The following is a 13,271-nucleotide window of genomic DNA, read 5'->3' as shown; positions in this document are numbered from 1 at the left end:
TAAAGGTTAGTTAGCTCTAATTCATAAACAATCTGAATCCCTTACCCTCATATCACTCTTTTAACCACCTATAGTGGTTAAGGATGATCTCAGAGGAATATGGTTTCAGATACACAATGTATCTGAGCATCATTTTCAGAGTCATGGACTCAGAAACGAGTGACCCAAGAGACATATTCCTGGCAGTCAGAAGCCACAGAAGTAGCATCAGAATAACTCTGCCAGATGCCACACACGATTGTAGAATCTCAAACGTGCTGTCATTAAAAGTCCATAGGGCAGCTTTCTAAGAACTCAGGGTCCCATCTTCCATACCATTGCCACTTGGACTTGAGCAGTTGGCATGGAGAATCCCACCATGATTAGAAGTGACAGTACCCCTGGGCTCCTTCACTATTCAGGACTGTGGCACTCTTCACTCATACCCATAAGAGTTTCCTGCAAGGTCCTGTCCATCTTGCCAATGGCAGGACATGCCTAGCGGCCATGGGCTACAGTTTTCAATCAAGCAAAAATGCTCTTGCCTCTGTTCACCTTGTATCCTATAGTCCATGGCATATGGGCGCAGATTTAAGAGCTTTGGAATAATAACCACGATGGTAATATTTAAGGAATAGTTACATCAATATAGAACTAAAGTTTCTCTTCACTAACATGTTCTCTACTCTTTGTATAAAGGATAAACAAAGAGCTTGAGTGAGGAAGTCTATTTGTCAAGGAAACCACCATAAATCCTAGTGGAAATGTTGAATTGGGCGTGTGTGTATCTGTACTTGAAACCAAATATTCAACTTTGTCTTGTTAACTGACTCTTTAATGACCATCTCCTAAAGATTATTAGAAAAGTAATGAGCTCAGGATTTACCTAGGCAGATCCTCCCTGTGGCATCCAAAGTCATCCCACTGGGACACTGACATTTAAATGATCCCTTAGAGTTAACACATAAGCCATTTTTGCATACTCCTGGGAATACTTCACACTCATTTATATCTATGAAGAAAAAAAAGCATGAAGTTAAAATATCTATACAACATCATTCTGTTTTATTTCATACAAGGGGTCATAATTATTCTCACAACAGAAAAGGCCATTTTGAACCAAACAAATTCACAAAATTAGTTTGCCTCCAAATAGTTGATGTAGAATTTCTGGGATCTTTGAATAGCAACCATGCTGAGTCCACCTATTACCAAAGTTATAAGAGTTTCTCCATTGGTCCTAGCGAGTAATTTTTTTTAAGTTTTATTTATTTATTTTGAGAGAGACAGAGACAGTGTGAATAGGGGAGGGTCAGAGAGAGGGAGGGAGAGAGAATCCCAAGCAGGCTCCACACTGTCAGCGCAGAGCCTGACGTGGGGCTCGAACTCAGGAACTCACGAACTGTGAGATCATGGCCTGAGTCAAAACCAAGAGTCGGATGCTCAACCAACTGAGCCACTGGGCAACCCAGTAATTTTTGAGTTACAGAGGCTGGGAGTTGGTGTGAGTTCTTGGTGACAGCTCTCGGTACTATAGACATCTCAGGTAAGACTCCCAGGAGTCACATAATTAGCTTTATAAGATCAGATGTCTGGAAATAAGTAGAGACAGAAACCTGGTCTTTCAAATGAACAAAGAAGAGATTGCGTGAAGGTGAGCATTGAGAAAAATCCCACTGAGAAATATGTAGGGTCAGTCAAAAGTGTCTTTTTAAGTGTCATCTGCTGAGATGTCCCCAGAAGGCACATAGTTCTAACTCAGCAATGGTCTCAGACTGTTCTGTCCCAGCTTGAGTTAGGGAGAGTCAAAAGATGCTCATGTTCGTTCATTCATCATTCACCCAGTCTCTCTCAAATGTACCAGTCCCTCCCAGTGCTTAATGGAACTCAGTATGTTCTCTGCACTTAACTTGGAAAAATATTCACCATCAAGTTAATTCAAAGAAATATACTTGCCAATGCCAAAAAGGGGGAACATTAGCTAAGAAACACACACACACACACACACACACACACACACACACACACAGCGTCTCTATTTAGAAGAAATAACTTTCCAAGTGAGTGATGTTGAAAAATCTATTTGAAATCTTTCCTTGTGAGACATGTAAGTGGGGAGGGGAAATTTACCTTTTTGGGTTTTTTGTTCTGGCCACTTGTACATCAAAATGTGCTGCTGAGGTCAGATAAGTTATTAACCGTGGGTCTGGACCAGAGAAAGGCCAAAGGATTCAGTCATCATTTGGAAAGCAAGACCTTGGGTGGGGGTTGTAGTGTTCCTCTTTATGTGAGCAAGGAAAAAACTTCATTTCATTCCACATATGGGACTAATTGCTGTTTTTAAAATTTTTCAGCTGCTGTGTCATGTCAGGTTGTGTTAGTCACCCTGACCTGCATCTATCTGGGACTCCGTGAGAAAGAATCACAGCAGACTGGAGAGGATCCACATAAACTTTCAAACACGAGGCAACAGAGTATGTCCTTCTATATCATTCATGACCGTGAAACAAACAAACAAACAAACAAACAAAACCCAGGACAAACCAAGAAAAAATGCAAATTTTATAGTCTCATTGAAAACTTCCACTTTTGTCTTCCTGATAGTGTTTTGAAAGTGCAGTCACTCTAAAAGTCACTCTTTTAGGTCAGCCTAAAACATTTTCAGTCACCCTGCCCTGTGGCCATAGTGATCCAACACTGGCAACAGCATATATATGCTTGTGAAATTAACATCTGTTATGTTCTGCAATTCTCATTAATTTTTCTCTCTGCTGCATATTTCTTATTGTAAAGTTTCATGACAACTTTATCCAGTCCAAGTTAACATAAGCATTCTTCTTGCATACAGAAATTTATGGTTTATAAATAATCATAAGTACCTTCACACTGTGTTCCTTTAATTCTTGAATAGCCTTTACCACATATAGGATCTGTAAAAAACAAACAAATAAATAAAAACCAAAAAACAAATTTGAGATAACAATATCCAGACTTTGTATGACATAGTGTAAGAAACATGAAGGAGTACCTGGATGTGAATTAGATTTCGTTGCTATGAATAAATCTAAGATAACAAGGTGTTTCTAAGACTGTATAGATGAAGAAGGAGAATGAAATGTCTCTTTGAATTAAGCTCAGTTCCTCTGATTCTGAAGACCCAAAGTTCCCCTGAAGATCATGCTAAGGTGATCACTAAGAAGCAAATTGGCTAGATTTCTCTCTTGCTAACAACTCTAAAATAGGAGTCACAGTATATGATTATTGTAACATGAATATGGAAGACCAAGTCTAAAATTTGAAGATCTCCTGCCCTGCAGCATTCACACATATAAATTCACACATTTATATACCCAGACACCAAATCAATAAAATCATCAGCAAGGCTCTCAAACCTCAGCTTTGCAACAGATTTAGAAGTTAGGTCATGAATAGTGGTTCCTTTATGTCGGTCTATTTTTGGAAGATAATCTATGCCTGCAAAAAGCCCTAAGTATGAGGTTCTAAGAGAGCCCATAGAAATTGCTGATCTAGGAAGGCAACATCAGGAAACCACATTACAGTGTGTGATAGACAATAATAACCAAATCACATGAAATTACTGTCCTTGACACTTCTCTTAGTTTCCTATTCAGCACTATGTTTCATTGAGGTCAGTGGAATTAAATCTAAAATTCCCAGGTGAACCTAAATGAAAAAAGTACTGGGTTTCCTCTTTCTAAGCGAAGACACCAGTGGGACGGGCCCCGTAGCCACAGTGCCTGTCTCTCTCTTACCGAGTTGGCATAGGGTACACGGGCTCCCCCAGGCAGCACCGAGGGAAGAACAGCACTGGGACTTTAAAGTGGCTCCATTGATGTTGATCTCACACCGCCCATCAATGACAGTCTGCCAGCAAGTGCCCTTGATAGTTTCTGCAAGGAGGTTGGAGAAGATTTTATTAGATACTTAATAAAATCTTTATCAAACATTCAAATATGTGCATTGGAATTACAGCAAGAAGGGCATCATGAAACAAGGGATAATGATAATTTAAACTTTTGTTTATCCATACTTAAACTCTTATGCAATAAGATCTTTTGCATCAAAAGTAGACACTAAATACAGTACTGATACAGCAGAATAAATACCTATGCAGATGGTTTTTGTTGGATCCAAAGTACTTTCAGAAGAACATTCACAAATAAAAGAGCCCGGGCTGTTCTTGCAGACGCCATTAATGCAAGGACTTGATTCACATTCATCAATGTCTAAAACAAAAAGAGGTCTACATTACTGCTAAAAACTAGTCTTGGGCATGAAGGAATATTTAAACTGTGGCCTCAATTGCTACCACATATTCTTTATTAGATAGTAAATCTGGCCTAGATAGATTTTTTTTCTAGACTAGATGGAAAATCAAGAATAATAATTGAGGGGCGCCTGGGTGGCTCAGTTGGTTAGGCAACCGACTTCGGCTCAGGTCATGATCTCATAGTTTGTGGGTTCGAGCTGCGCATCAGGCTCTGTGCTGACAGCTCAGAGCCTGGAGCCTGCTTCGGATTCTGTGTCTCCCCCTCTCTCTACCCCTCCCCTGCTCACGCTCTGTGTCTCTCTGTTTCTCAATAATAAATAAACATTAAAGAAATCTAAAAAAAAGAATAGTAATTGAGCATATCTCTATAGCACAGAATCTGGCACATGGCTGAATGTTTTTATTCAGGAAATCTGGATTAAATTTTAAGTGCGATCTCTGAATTACTAGCTATGTAATATTTTCTTCATGTCTTAAATGATGGCAAATAAAATGCCAACTGCAGGTAAGTACCATAGTAGCTTCCAAAGTATATGCAAGTGTCATTTGGGACCACAGAATCTCAATTACAATGATATAATTGTCTAAAATAAAGGTGACTCTGGGGCACCTGGGTGGCTTAGTTGGTTGAGCATCCAACTCTTGATTTTACCTCAGGCCATAATCCCAGGATTGTGGGATTGAGCCCCATGTTGGGCTCAGCATGGAACCTGCTTGGGATTCTCTCTCTCCTTCTGCCCCTCTACCCTTCTTGCTTGCTTGCTTGCTTGCTTGAATGAATGAATGAATGAATGAATGAATAAATAAATATGACTCTAACTGATTTTCATGGTTTTCCAGTGGCATACCAAAAGACAATAAAGTACCTAATATAAGAATAAAAACATAGTTTACCTTCACAGGTTTTTAGGTCAGGTTTGTAGATAAATCCCTTGGGGCAGGTACAGACAAAACTTCCAGGAGTGTTTCTACACTGTCCATTGTCACAAAGCAGACTGTTCAACACACATTCATTAATATCTGCAAAACCAATGAACATGAACTTTTAGAGGGAGCTCATTCTTTGCATGCAATTTCTCTGCTTTTTATAGGTTAAATTTTTAAGGTCATATGAAATGATTAATTTAAGCAAGGAGGGAAAACTCCTCTACCACAGGTTTTTGCCTAACTTACCTAATTTGAGGAAAATAGGGGTTTCATCTGATTATTTATAGTAGGGATCTACAAAGTCTAAAGTCACCAGATACTGTTCAATTTACTTTCTTTAACAGGAAGAAACTTGGATTTGCTGGAAATCATTAATCTTTATACAACTGTTTTATTGTGCCAGAATTAAAAGGACTAATCCTGTTGATTTAAGGGACTAAATAAACATTTAGAAAGTATGGTCCAACTTTGATATTTGTTAGTTCTAGGATGGTTGTTTCTTCTTTAGAACAACTGAAATGGTCTCCGATTGTGTTTATAGAGTGTGAAGCAATCTATAGAGTTTATAATTCTTATGAGGAATTTAGACTTGAGATTCAGAGAGCTCAGAAAAATTCCTTACTTTCAGGTGAATAATAGGTCTGTCTCATGTAAAATCTAACTTTTGATATGTGTTACTCAGGTAATTTAGGAAGTGTGGAACTTCAACAGTTTGTTATATATAGTTTATAGTTATATATAGTTTAGTTGGCCTAAACTACATCACACAGACATAGAATAGGCTATATGTTCACAAGGAATTTTTTTATACACATCAACAAATTCTGCTTATATAATCATTTGACAATCTAGTAGCCCTAATATAAAGGATACACCAATTCAGTACTAGAAATCATCATAGGTTCACAGTGGTAAATACAAGTAAATTAGCAATATATTTATAAAGTACTTAAATTATAAAAAAATTAAGTATAAAGTTATATTATTGTATGAGCAAACAACATGGTGAGAAGTCTATCAAAATGATATAGGGAATGCTAACACTTCCCCAAAGAGTTAGTATTGCAATTCTTAAACTTTGATGATGCCAGAAGAATCTGGAACCTTATATCGAGGAATTTATGATTATGATAAAAACCAGCCAGTCCCTGGAGGGGATGGCTGTGGTGGATTTTTGATTCTTAACTTCATATCTCTAAACATAATCTGAAATATGAACATACTTCTGACCTGATGATAATCAGTTCAACTTTGGAGTATATATTTAACTTGTTGACGAAGAATCCCTACGGCCTCCCAAACTCTCCCTTTTGCTTCCAATGGGGTGATTTTTTGGATGAAGCTAAAACATCTCTGTGTCTTTCTGGGCCTGCTCAAATAAATAATGATTTCTGTCTTCTGATGAAGAGAGGCTTTTACAGAAAAATTAAATTGTAAATCTAGTTTGAAAACACCATGTGTACTCAAATGACAACTGTACCCCAGAAAAAAAGCCCTAAAATTAAGGGTGTGAGAGAGGAAGAATTCACTTCTCAAAAGTCATTGTAGACCACAAAGAGGGAAGGGCTAATTTGGGGACAGCAATAAAAGTTAGGGAAAGAAAAAGAAACCCGTAGTTGAAAGAAGAGGGTTTTGTGATAACTATACAGCTCCCCCGAAGACCTCCTATCCTCATTTTTTTATGTACTCGTTTAGCCTGAAACTAAGATGAAAGGTGATTTAAAGGGGGGCAGAGAAGAAGCTTTTATTTACTGTTACTTCTTTTTATGAGTGTGCAAGCCATGAGTGAAGAAGGACAGCAAGTGAAAAATACTCAAGTAAGATTTCTGCTTCTTCAAAAATAATTGCTACCTCCACTTTGCCCATTATGACATTACAGGCAGGCCTAACAACAAAGACATCTATTAGATGCGATATTCTGCTTCAACCTGCACACTGTACATTGCATGACAGAAACTACTCTTGCCATGTTGCATCCTTTAAGAAGTTAGAAAACAAAAGTAAACATTATTTATGCTGAATAGAAGTACAGGGAAGAAGAAGAGAAGGCTAGAGTGTGTGGGGAACAGGTGACCTGCAGAGAGCCAGAGGGGGCAAAATGGTTGAGGGCTTGTTTTAGGACATTTAGAGTTAGCTTTCCTCTCTGTTCTATCTCTAGAATCCCTCTCTTTTCTTTGTACACAGAGCCCTAGTCTCACAGATAGAGCCATGATCTCACAGTATCAAAACAAACTGGGGTAAAGAGATTCCTGAAAGGAGACAGAAATACACAGTTAGGTTGGAGGAGCTTTGAAAAGAATGTGTACAATGGCAAGAGGTCAGGGGACAACTTATGGATATTTCAGAGGTGGTCATTTTTAATAGTTCAACAGAGTATAGTAAGCTGTTAAAAAACTACTTAATTGACATGGCCATTTTTCTCAGTCCAGGGGAATACAGTTCTATATAATGTAATTTATTCCTCTTAAAGTTCAGGCACTGTTTGTCTAATCAAAGGCAACAAGTTTCTTGGTAGGGGTCCAAGTATTTCAGCAAGCTCCTCAACACCAAGAGGATGTGCAGTGGTAAAGTAAGGAACCATGGCAAGTAAAATTGCTTGTTACCCACGGACAAATAGGAGGAGGAACTTTCTTTTCTTGGGTCAACTAATGGCTGTCTGGGAGATAGCTGAGTTTAGTACCTGGCAAGTAGTTAATACTTGATTGATCATGTGGTGAAAGAATCAAAAGAAAGTCATTTTTGTTTATTTCAATCTGTAGCATCTCAAAATTATTGCATGTTCCACTAACTGACCACCTTAGAGCAGTACTTTTCAAACTCTACCACTAAAATACCACCAGGGCAGAAGACAGTAAGTTCTAACACTGAAGACCCAAATGGCTTTTAGAGAGTAAAAATATAATTGAGGCCCCCCTTTTATCCTTATTAAAGCCTATTACTTTTCATCCTACTCCACGGAAGTATTTTTTTATGTAAAATGTGTTTTGCTTTCAGAAAAAAAGGATGCACCATCTTACATTTTGGTTTTAGTACACTCTGGCATATTCCCATGAGAATGAATACTCTGGTGTTAGAAGCTCAACTTCAGGAAACCTGCAGTATTATGTCACTACACTACAGAATGGACAGTACATTTTAGAAAATACTAGTCTAGGCAACTGAAGAAAGTTGGTGCCCATGTTGACCATTTTCTTCCCAACCAAAGGTGCTCTTTTTGTTTGTTTGTTTTGTTTTGTTTTCTTAGTTACTGGCTGGTACCTTCATTAAAATTTGTTAAAGCATCAAAAGTGGTGTTTGCTAAACATAACAGAGAACAGTTATTACTGAAAATAAGCTGGGTTTTCTTTGATTGAATCTAGTAAGTAGTTGGGAGAAGAGTCGTTTCTCTTGGTAAAAATAGGGATGCCTTTGTAGACACAAGAGAACGGCTCACAATCTGTATTTTCTACATCTAAGGAGCTTCTCTTTTTTGGAGTGAACATGACACATGACTACTTATAAATTATCAGGATTCAGCTATGTAAATTTCAGTTAATCGAGACATGTATGTGTCATGCTGACACCCAAAGTGAAGATCACCCATTTGCTCAGTCCTAAAGCTACTCAAAAGCAGTTCCCTGCAAGCAACAAAAAAAGGAATGCATGACACATGAAATGTCTTAGAAAACAGGTGAATCTTCTTACCAACACAGTTTTTCCCAGTTGAATCCACTTCATATCCTGAATTGCATATGCATTTGTAGGTCCCACGGAGATTTTCACAAATTCCATTTGGGCAGATATCTGGATCTAATGCACATTCATTTATATCTGCACCACCAAAAAGAGTTCAATATCAATAACATTCTAAAGCAAAGTTCAAAGAACTGTCAAAAAAATAACGTTACAATAAATGTAAAAACCTTAGGACCTGGTGAAAATCAAGTTTCACTTTGATGAGAAAGCTTGATCACTTCTTGTCACTACAAGATATTCTGAATCAAATCTTCCTTCCACCAGTCCTTGTGAGGAACTTGGCATTTGAGCTGGAACTACAAAATTACCAATCCTTAATCAGGCTAAGGGAGAGCCCCTGGGCTTCTGCTGGTTCAAACATCAAGATGGAAAAGTGGATCCGCCACACAGCCCAAGTCCCTACAACTGGTCTCCCTGCTGCCAGCCCATCCCTCTTCAATGTACCTTCTACGATGCCACCAGACTTAGCTTAAAAATGAGATGACTGTGTCATTCTCATGGTTCAAGCTTTTGTAGGTTCAAAAATATCTTCAAGATTAAATTAAAACATGAGCTCTGTTTATTTACTTCTTCCATGAACATACAATGCCCTTTTGCTCTGTGTCAGGAATGTCTGGAGCCAGGACTACTCATTGGTGCAAAGCCCATTCAAATGCCACCTGTTCTGGAAAAGCCTCTGCTGCCCTGTCCAGATAAGGCTGGGTCCTCCATCTTCTGTGTGCTCACAGACTAAGAAGAGCTCTATAATCAAGGGTGATGCAGAATGACAGTGAATAGCTAGTCTCAAATCTTGGTCCTAACTCTTCTATAAGCTAGGGTTGACATTTTTTCCTTTCTCCAGGTTTCTATCACAACTTTTTTATTCCCAACTATTTATTATAAATTTCTTTACTACTCTCTTTCCCCCAAATATCTCCTCCCCACCTTCATCCACACATAATGATGAAATTAACCAAGAGGATAAACTGACAATCAATTCGGTCTACTTTTTTTCAGAACTTTCCTGAATCGAATCATTTAGTTTTATATCAATAAAATAATCCCTTCATCTTTCTTGTCACCTGTTTTTGCACTTTGTGCTAACTCTCCCTTTTAACTTCAATTCTTTTATGGTATCTATATTTCTCTGGTTCTAACTCCCACACTTAAATGAAATATTTCATACTCTTCCAACTCAGTTAATTGCTATCGCTGCTTGCTACAAAATGTAAGATGGCTCCCTACTGACATCTTATAATGACTGAACACTTGACAGTTCAAAATGTGAATGGCCAATGATTCAATTGAGCCCATAACCCTGAACTGTACTTGATAATGCAAGAGCCAGAGGAGGACCAGACTGCCTCTTCTCATGAATGAGCGACCACAGTCATTGTATCTCAACTGCAGTCCTCATCAACCACCCTAAGAGAGCACCCAGTCTTCAGTACTGAGCCCAACACCCAAACCGAACAATCCCAGGACCCACTGTGCCATAATTACTCTGCCCCTGGGGGCTTCCAGGAGTCCCAGGTACAGTGATGGCCAGAGAGGGGGCCAGACCTCCCCAGTCTGGTGTAAAGGGACCAACTGGAAACCCACAGGAAAGCCCAGTGCTGCTTCTGCACATGCTTATGGTAGCAAATTTCAAACAAGTCCTTACCACTGCCTGCTGATGTCATTCCTGGCCCACTGCTGCAGAGTGCCTGATATTCCGCTGCAATAAATTAACAGATAGTAAATGATTCCCTTGTTTGCAGAACAGGTCAACCTGCACTTGGCTTTGCATACATCATTTCCTGCTAAGTGAGTAGAACTGAAATAAAGTGGTAACGGAAAAGGAGGCATCTCCCAAGGGAGCCACTGGTACACCATGCTCCCATTTTAAAGGCTCCGCATCACTATGGAAAACAAGTTTTAAGGATATAGGCAAGTTACAGCAAGGCCTTGTGCAAAGCGCTTTCGGAAAAGGTGTTTTTCCTATAATTTGATTTTGTCCACCAGGGAACACTTCACACTTATAGTGAAATGTGCCTGTTAAAGTGTGGTTTCTTAACTGTTAATAAAACTTTCTCCCACCATCTTGGGAATAATTTTGTTTCTTAGTACAAACTTTTTTTTTTAATACAATCAAGTTCTTAACATTTTCTCATTTCTCTCTTCAAATTCTCTAGTCTGCACTCACAAGAAAAACAAAGCCTCTACACTTGTATTTAAGTGTATTTTTAAAGTAAATATTCATCAGGATACTATATGATAAATCTATAGGCAAAGTATTGCATAATGTTAAAACTGAGATCTTACTAAGAAATTGAAGAATACAGAATATGTACCCAAATTTGTGATGGAATCAGATTTCTACTTAAAACTGATGCAATGTTTTACATATAATTCCAATAATATTCAGAGGAGCATGAGAGTGAACGATGAAAATGGAGAACTAACTGGAATCATACTTTATCCAAGGAAAACAAACTGAAGTGTCCCCTTAGCTGCCCACAGTTTCTGGCAACACAGAGTCGCCAGGCCAAATGCAAATCATTTGTGGGCTGAAGTGGCACAAGAACTGGATATTAGGGAGGGGCCTTTTTACACAGTCCTACAGCACCTCGCTGCTGATGCAAATAGCTCTTATACTTCTGCATGCTAGAAAATTCTATTCCTGATGACAGTGGATGCAAATGAACTACACAGATTTTAAAAATGAAGGTTGAATCCTTCAGAGCCTCTGTCTTCCTACAAATATAAACTTGAGAAAAGTAGTGAAATCCCTTAATTTTTAAATCATGCTAAGTGGGACCAAAAAAGGAACAACTGGGAAAGTGGCTGCCGTTGTGTGTTTGCAAGCCTGGGACTGAGAGCAAAAAGAAATGCATTGTCATTATCTTCTCATGTCAGCAATTAATTAAAACGCTTTTGAAATAACTGTAAGTAACAAAGTAGGAAAAACAATATCATGTCAGTTTTACAAAAAGCAGTTTTACAGTTAGTGCTAAATTAGCTGATGCTTGGCCTAAATAGAAGCAAATTCTTTTCATTGTTCTTTTCCATTTGGGGAGAATCTGGTACTTGCACTGTCCTCTGCAGTCAGTGAATTCAGGTCTACATCGGTTTGAATGCTGATGACAATGCTTGCTGTTGGGGGTCTTGGAAGCAAGCCCTTTCCCTCCTAGTTTCCTCTTCTATAAGTTTCCCCTTCTACAAATTGGAGATAAGGATACCGAAGCCACATGGCAGTTCTATGCATTTACTAGGAGAACAGGTAAGGTGTTGAACACAGCTCCTGGCACGGCTCATGCATTTCATAAATGATAGGTGTTGCAGTGTTGTGCTATGGAGGCACTGGTATGGGGACATAGGAGAAAATTCCCAAACTTCCACTTCTCTGGGTTTAACTGACTGATCCCTGTGAGGAGTAAATATTCAGCAGTCAGTGAGAAATATCTTAATATAGAGCCTTACTTGGCTTTCTTCCAGAGCACAAAGATGGACGTTAGATGTGATGAGGTTGGAGTTTCTCATTAAATTGACTAAAGAAGGAATCTTCTGAATATTTTCAGTACCTTTTAAAATCTCCCCTCTCTCTTGAAATGAGGGATACTGTCCATTTAGGTCCTTCATGATTTGGCATTTTCATCTACCAAAGACGTGGAGAAACCAAACTGAACGAAACCACTTCCACATGTGGACCTCTTCTGTGCAAGTGTGTTGAAATAGAAAACAGAAGCTAGTGGCGCTGGGCTTCAAGTTTAACTCATCTTAAGCTTTACTTCTTAAAGAAATCTAGTCTCTTTTAGTCATCATCTTTTTATAAGATTACTTCATTTTCCTAGGTATCATAAGAATTCTTTGGAGATGTACTTAGTCCAGAGGAAAATGTAAAAACAAAGAACTGTATGCACCAAGGGTCCTAGATTCTAAGTTTGGTTCTTCCACATATTGAAGATAGGAACAAATCACCTATACCCCTGTGCACCAGTTTTCATGATACTCGTCTATCTTGTAAATTCCAAGTATGTAAGAAAAGTACTTTGAAAAGTTAAAGTAACATACAGCAAGCAGGGTAGTATTAATGATATACAACTATAAAGTTACAGGGATGTTTGTTAGATAGAATTATATTTTATGCTATATAATTGAAGTATTATTATTGTAGGCATGAATTGAACTAATTGCTAATCACATATAAAATGGTAATCTGTGATGTAATCGGCCAGAATAAAGCTTTATTTCTTAACTGGCCTTACCCATTTCTTTTAAAGTTTTCTAGTTAACATTCTCTAACTTCTCATATTTTAATTTCTTCTAACTCCCTAATTTCAAATATCACTTTCAAAATGGCAGATGTTTAAATATTGTG

At 38.3% G+C, this 13,271-nt stretch overlaps 1 protein-coding gene across 2 annotated transcripts in view; it reads right to left on the bottom strand.

Moving 5' to 3' along the window:
- FBN1 (fibrillin 1) overlaps positions 1-13,271 on the bottom strand; it is a 232,223-nt gene that overhangs the window by 79,111 nt on the left and 139,841 nt on the right. For both annotated transcript variants that reach the window (XM_027067205.2, XM_027067206.2), the window contains exons 18-24: positions 10,575-10,628; positions 8,882-9,007; positions 5,165-5,290; positions 4,107-4,226; positions 3,753-3,890; positions 2,859-2,909; positions 866-991 (exon numbers count right to left, since the gene is read on the bottom strand). In XM_027067205.2, coding sequence (XP_026923006.1) covers positions 866-991; positions 2,859-2,909; positions 3,753-3,890; positions 4,107-4,226; positions 5,165-5,290; positions 8,882-9,007; positions 10,575-10,628 — 741 coding nt within the window. The remainder of the gene's footprint in view (positions 1-865; positions 992-2,858; positions 2,910-3,752; positions 3,891-4,106; positions 4,227-5,164; positions 5,291-8,881; positions 9,008-10,574; positions 10,629-13,271) is intronic.

Source organism: Acinonyx jubatus, chromosome B3 (genome assembly GCF_027475565.1).
Source record: "Acinonyx jubatus isolate Ajub_Pintada_27869175 chromosome B3, VMU_Ajub_asm_v1.0, whole genome shotgun sequence".
Classification (NCBI taxonomy): Eukaryota; Metazoa; Chordata; class Mammalia; order Carnivora; family Felidae; genus Acinonyx; species Acinonyx jubatus.
This window is presented reverse-complemented; position numbering and strand designations above follow the sequence as displayed.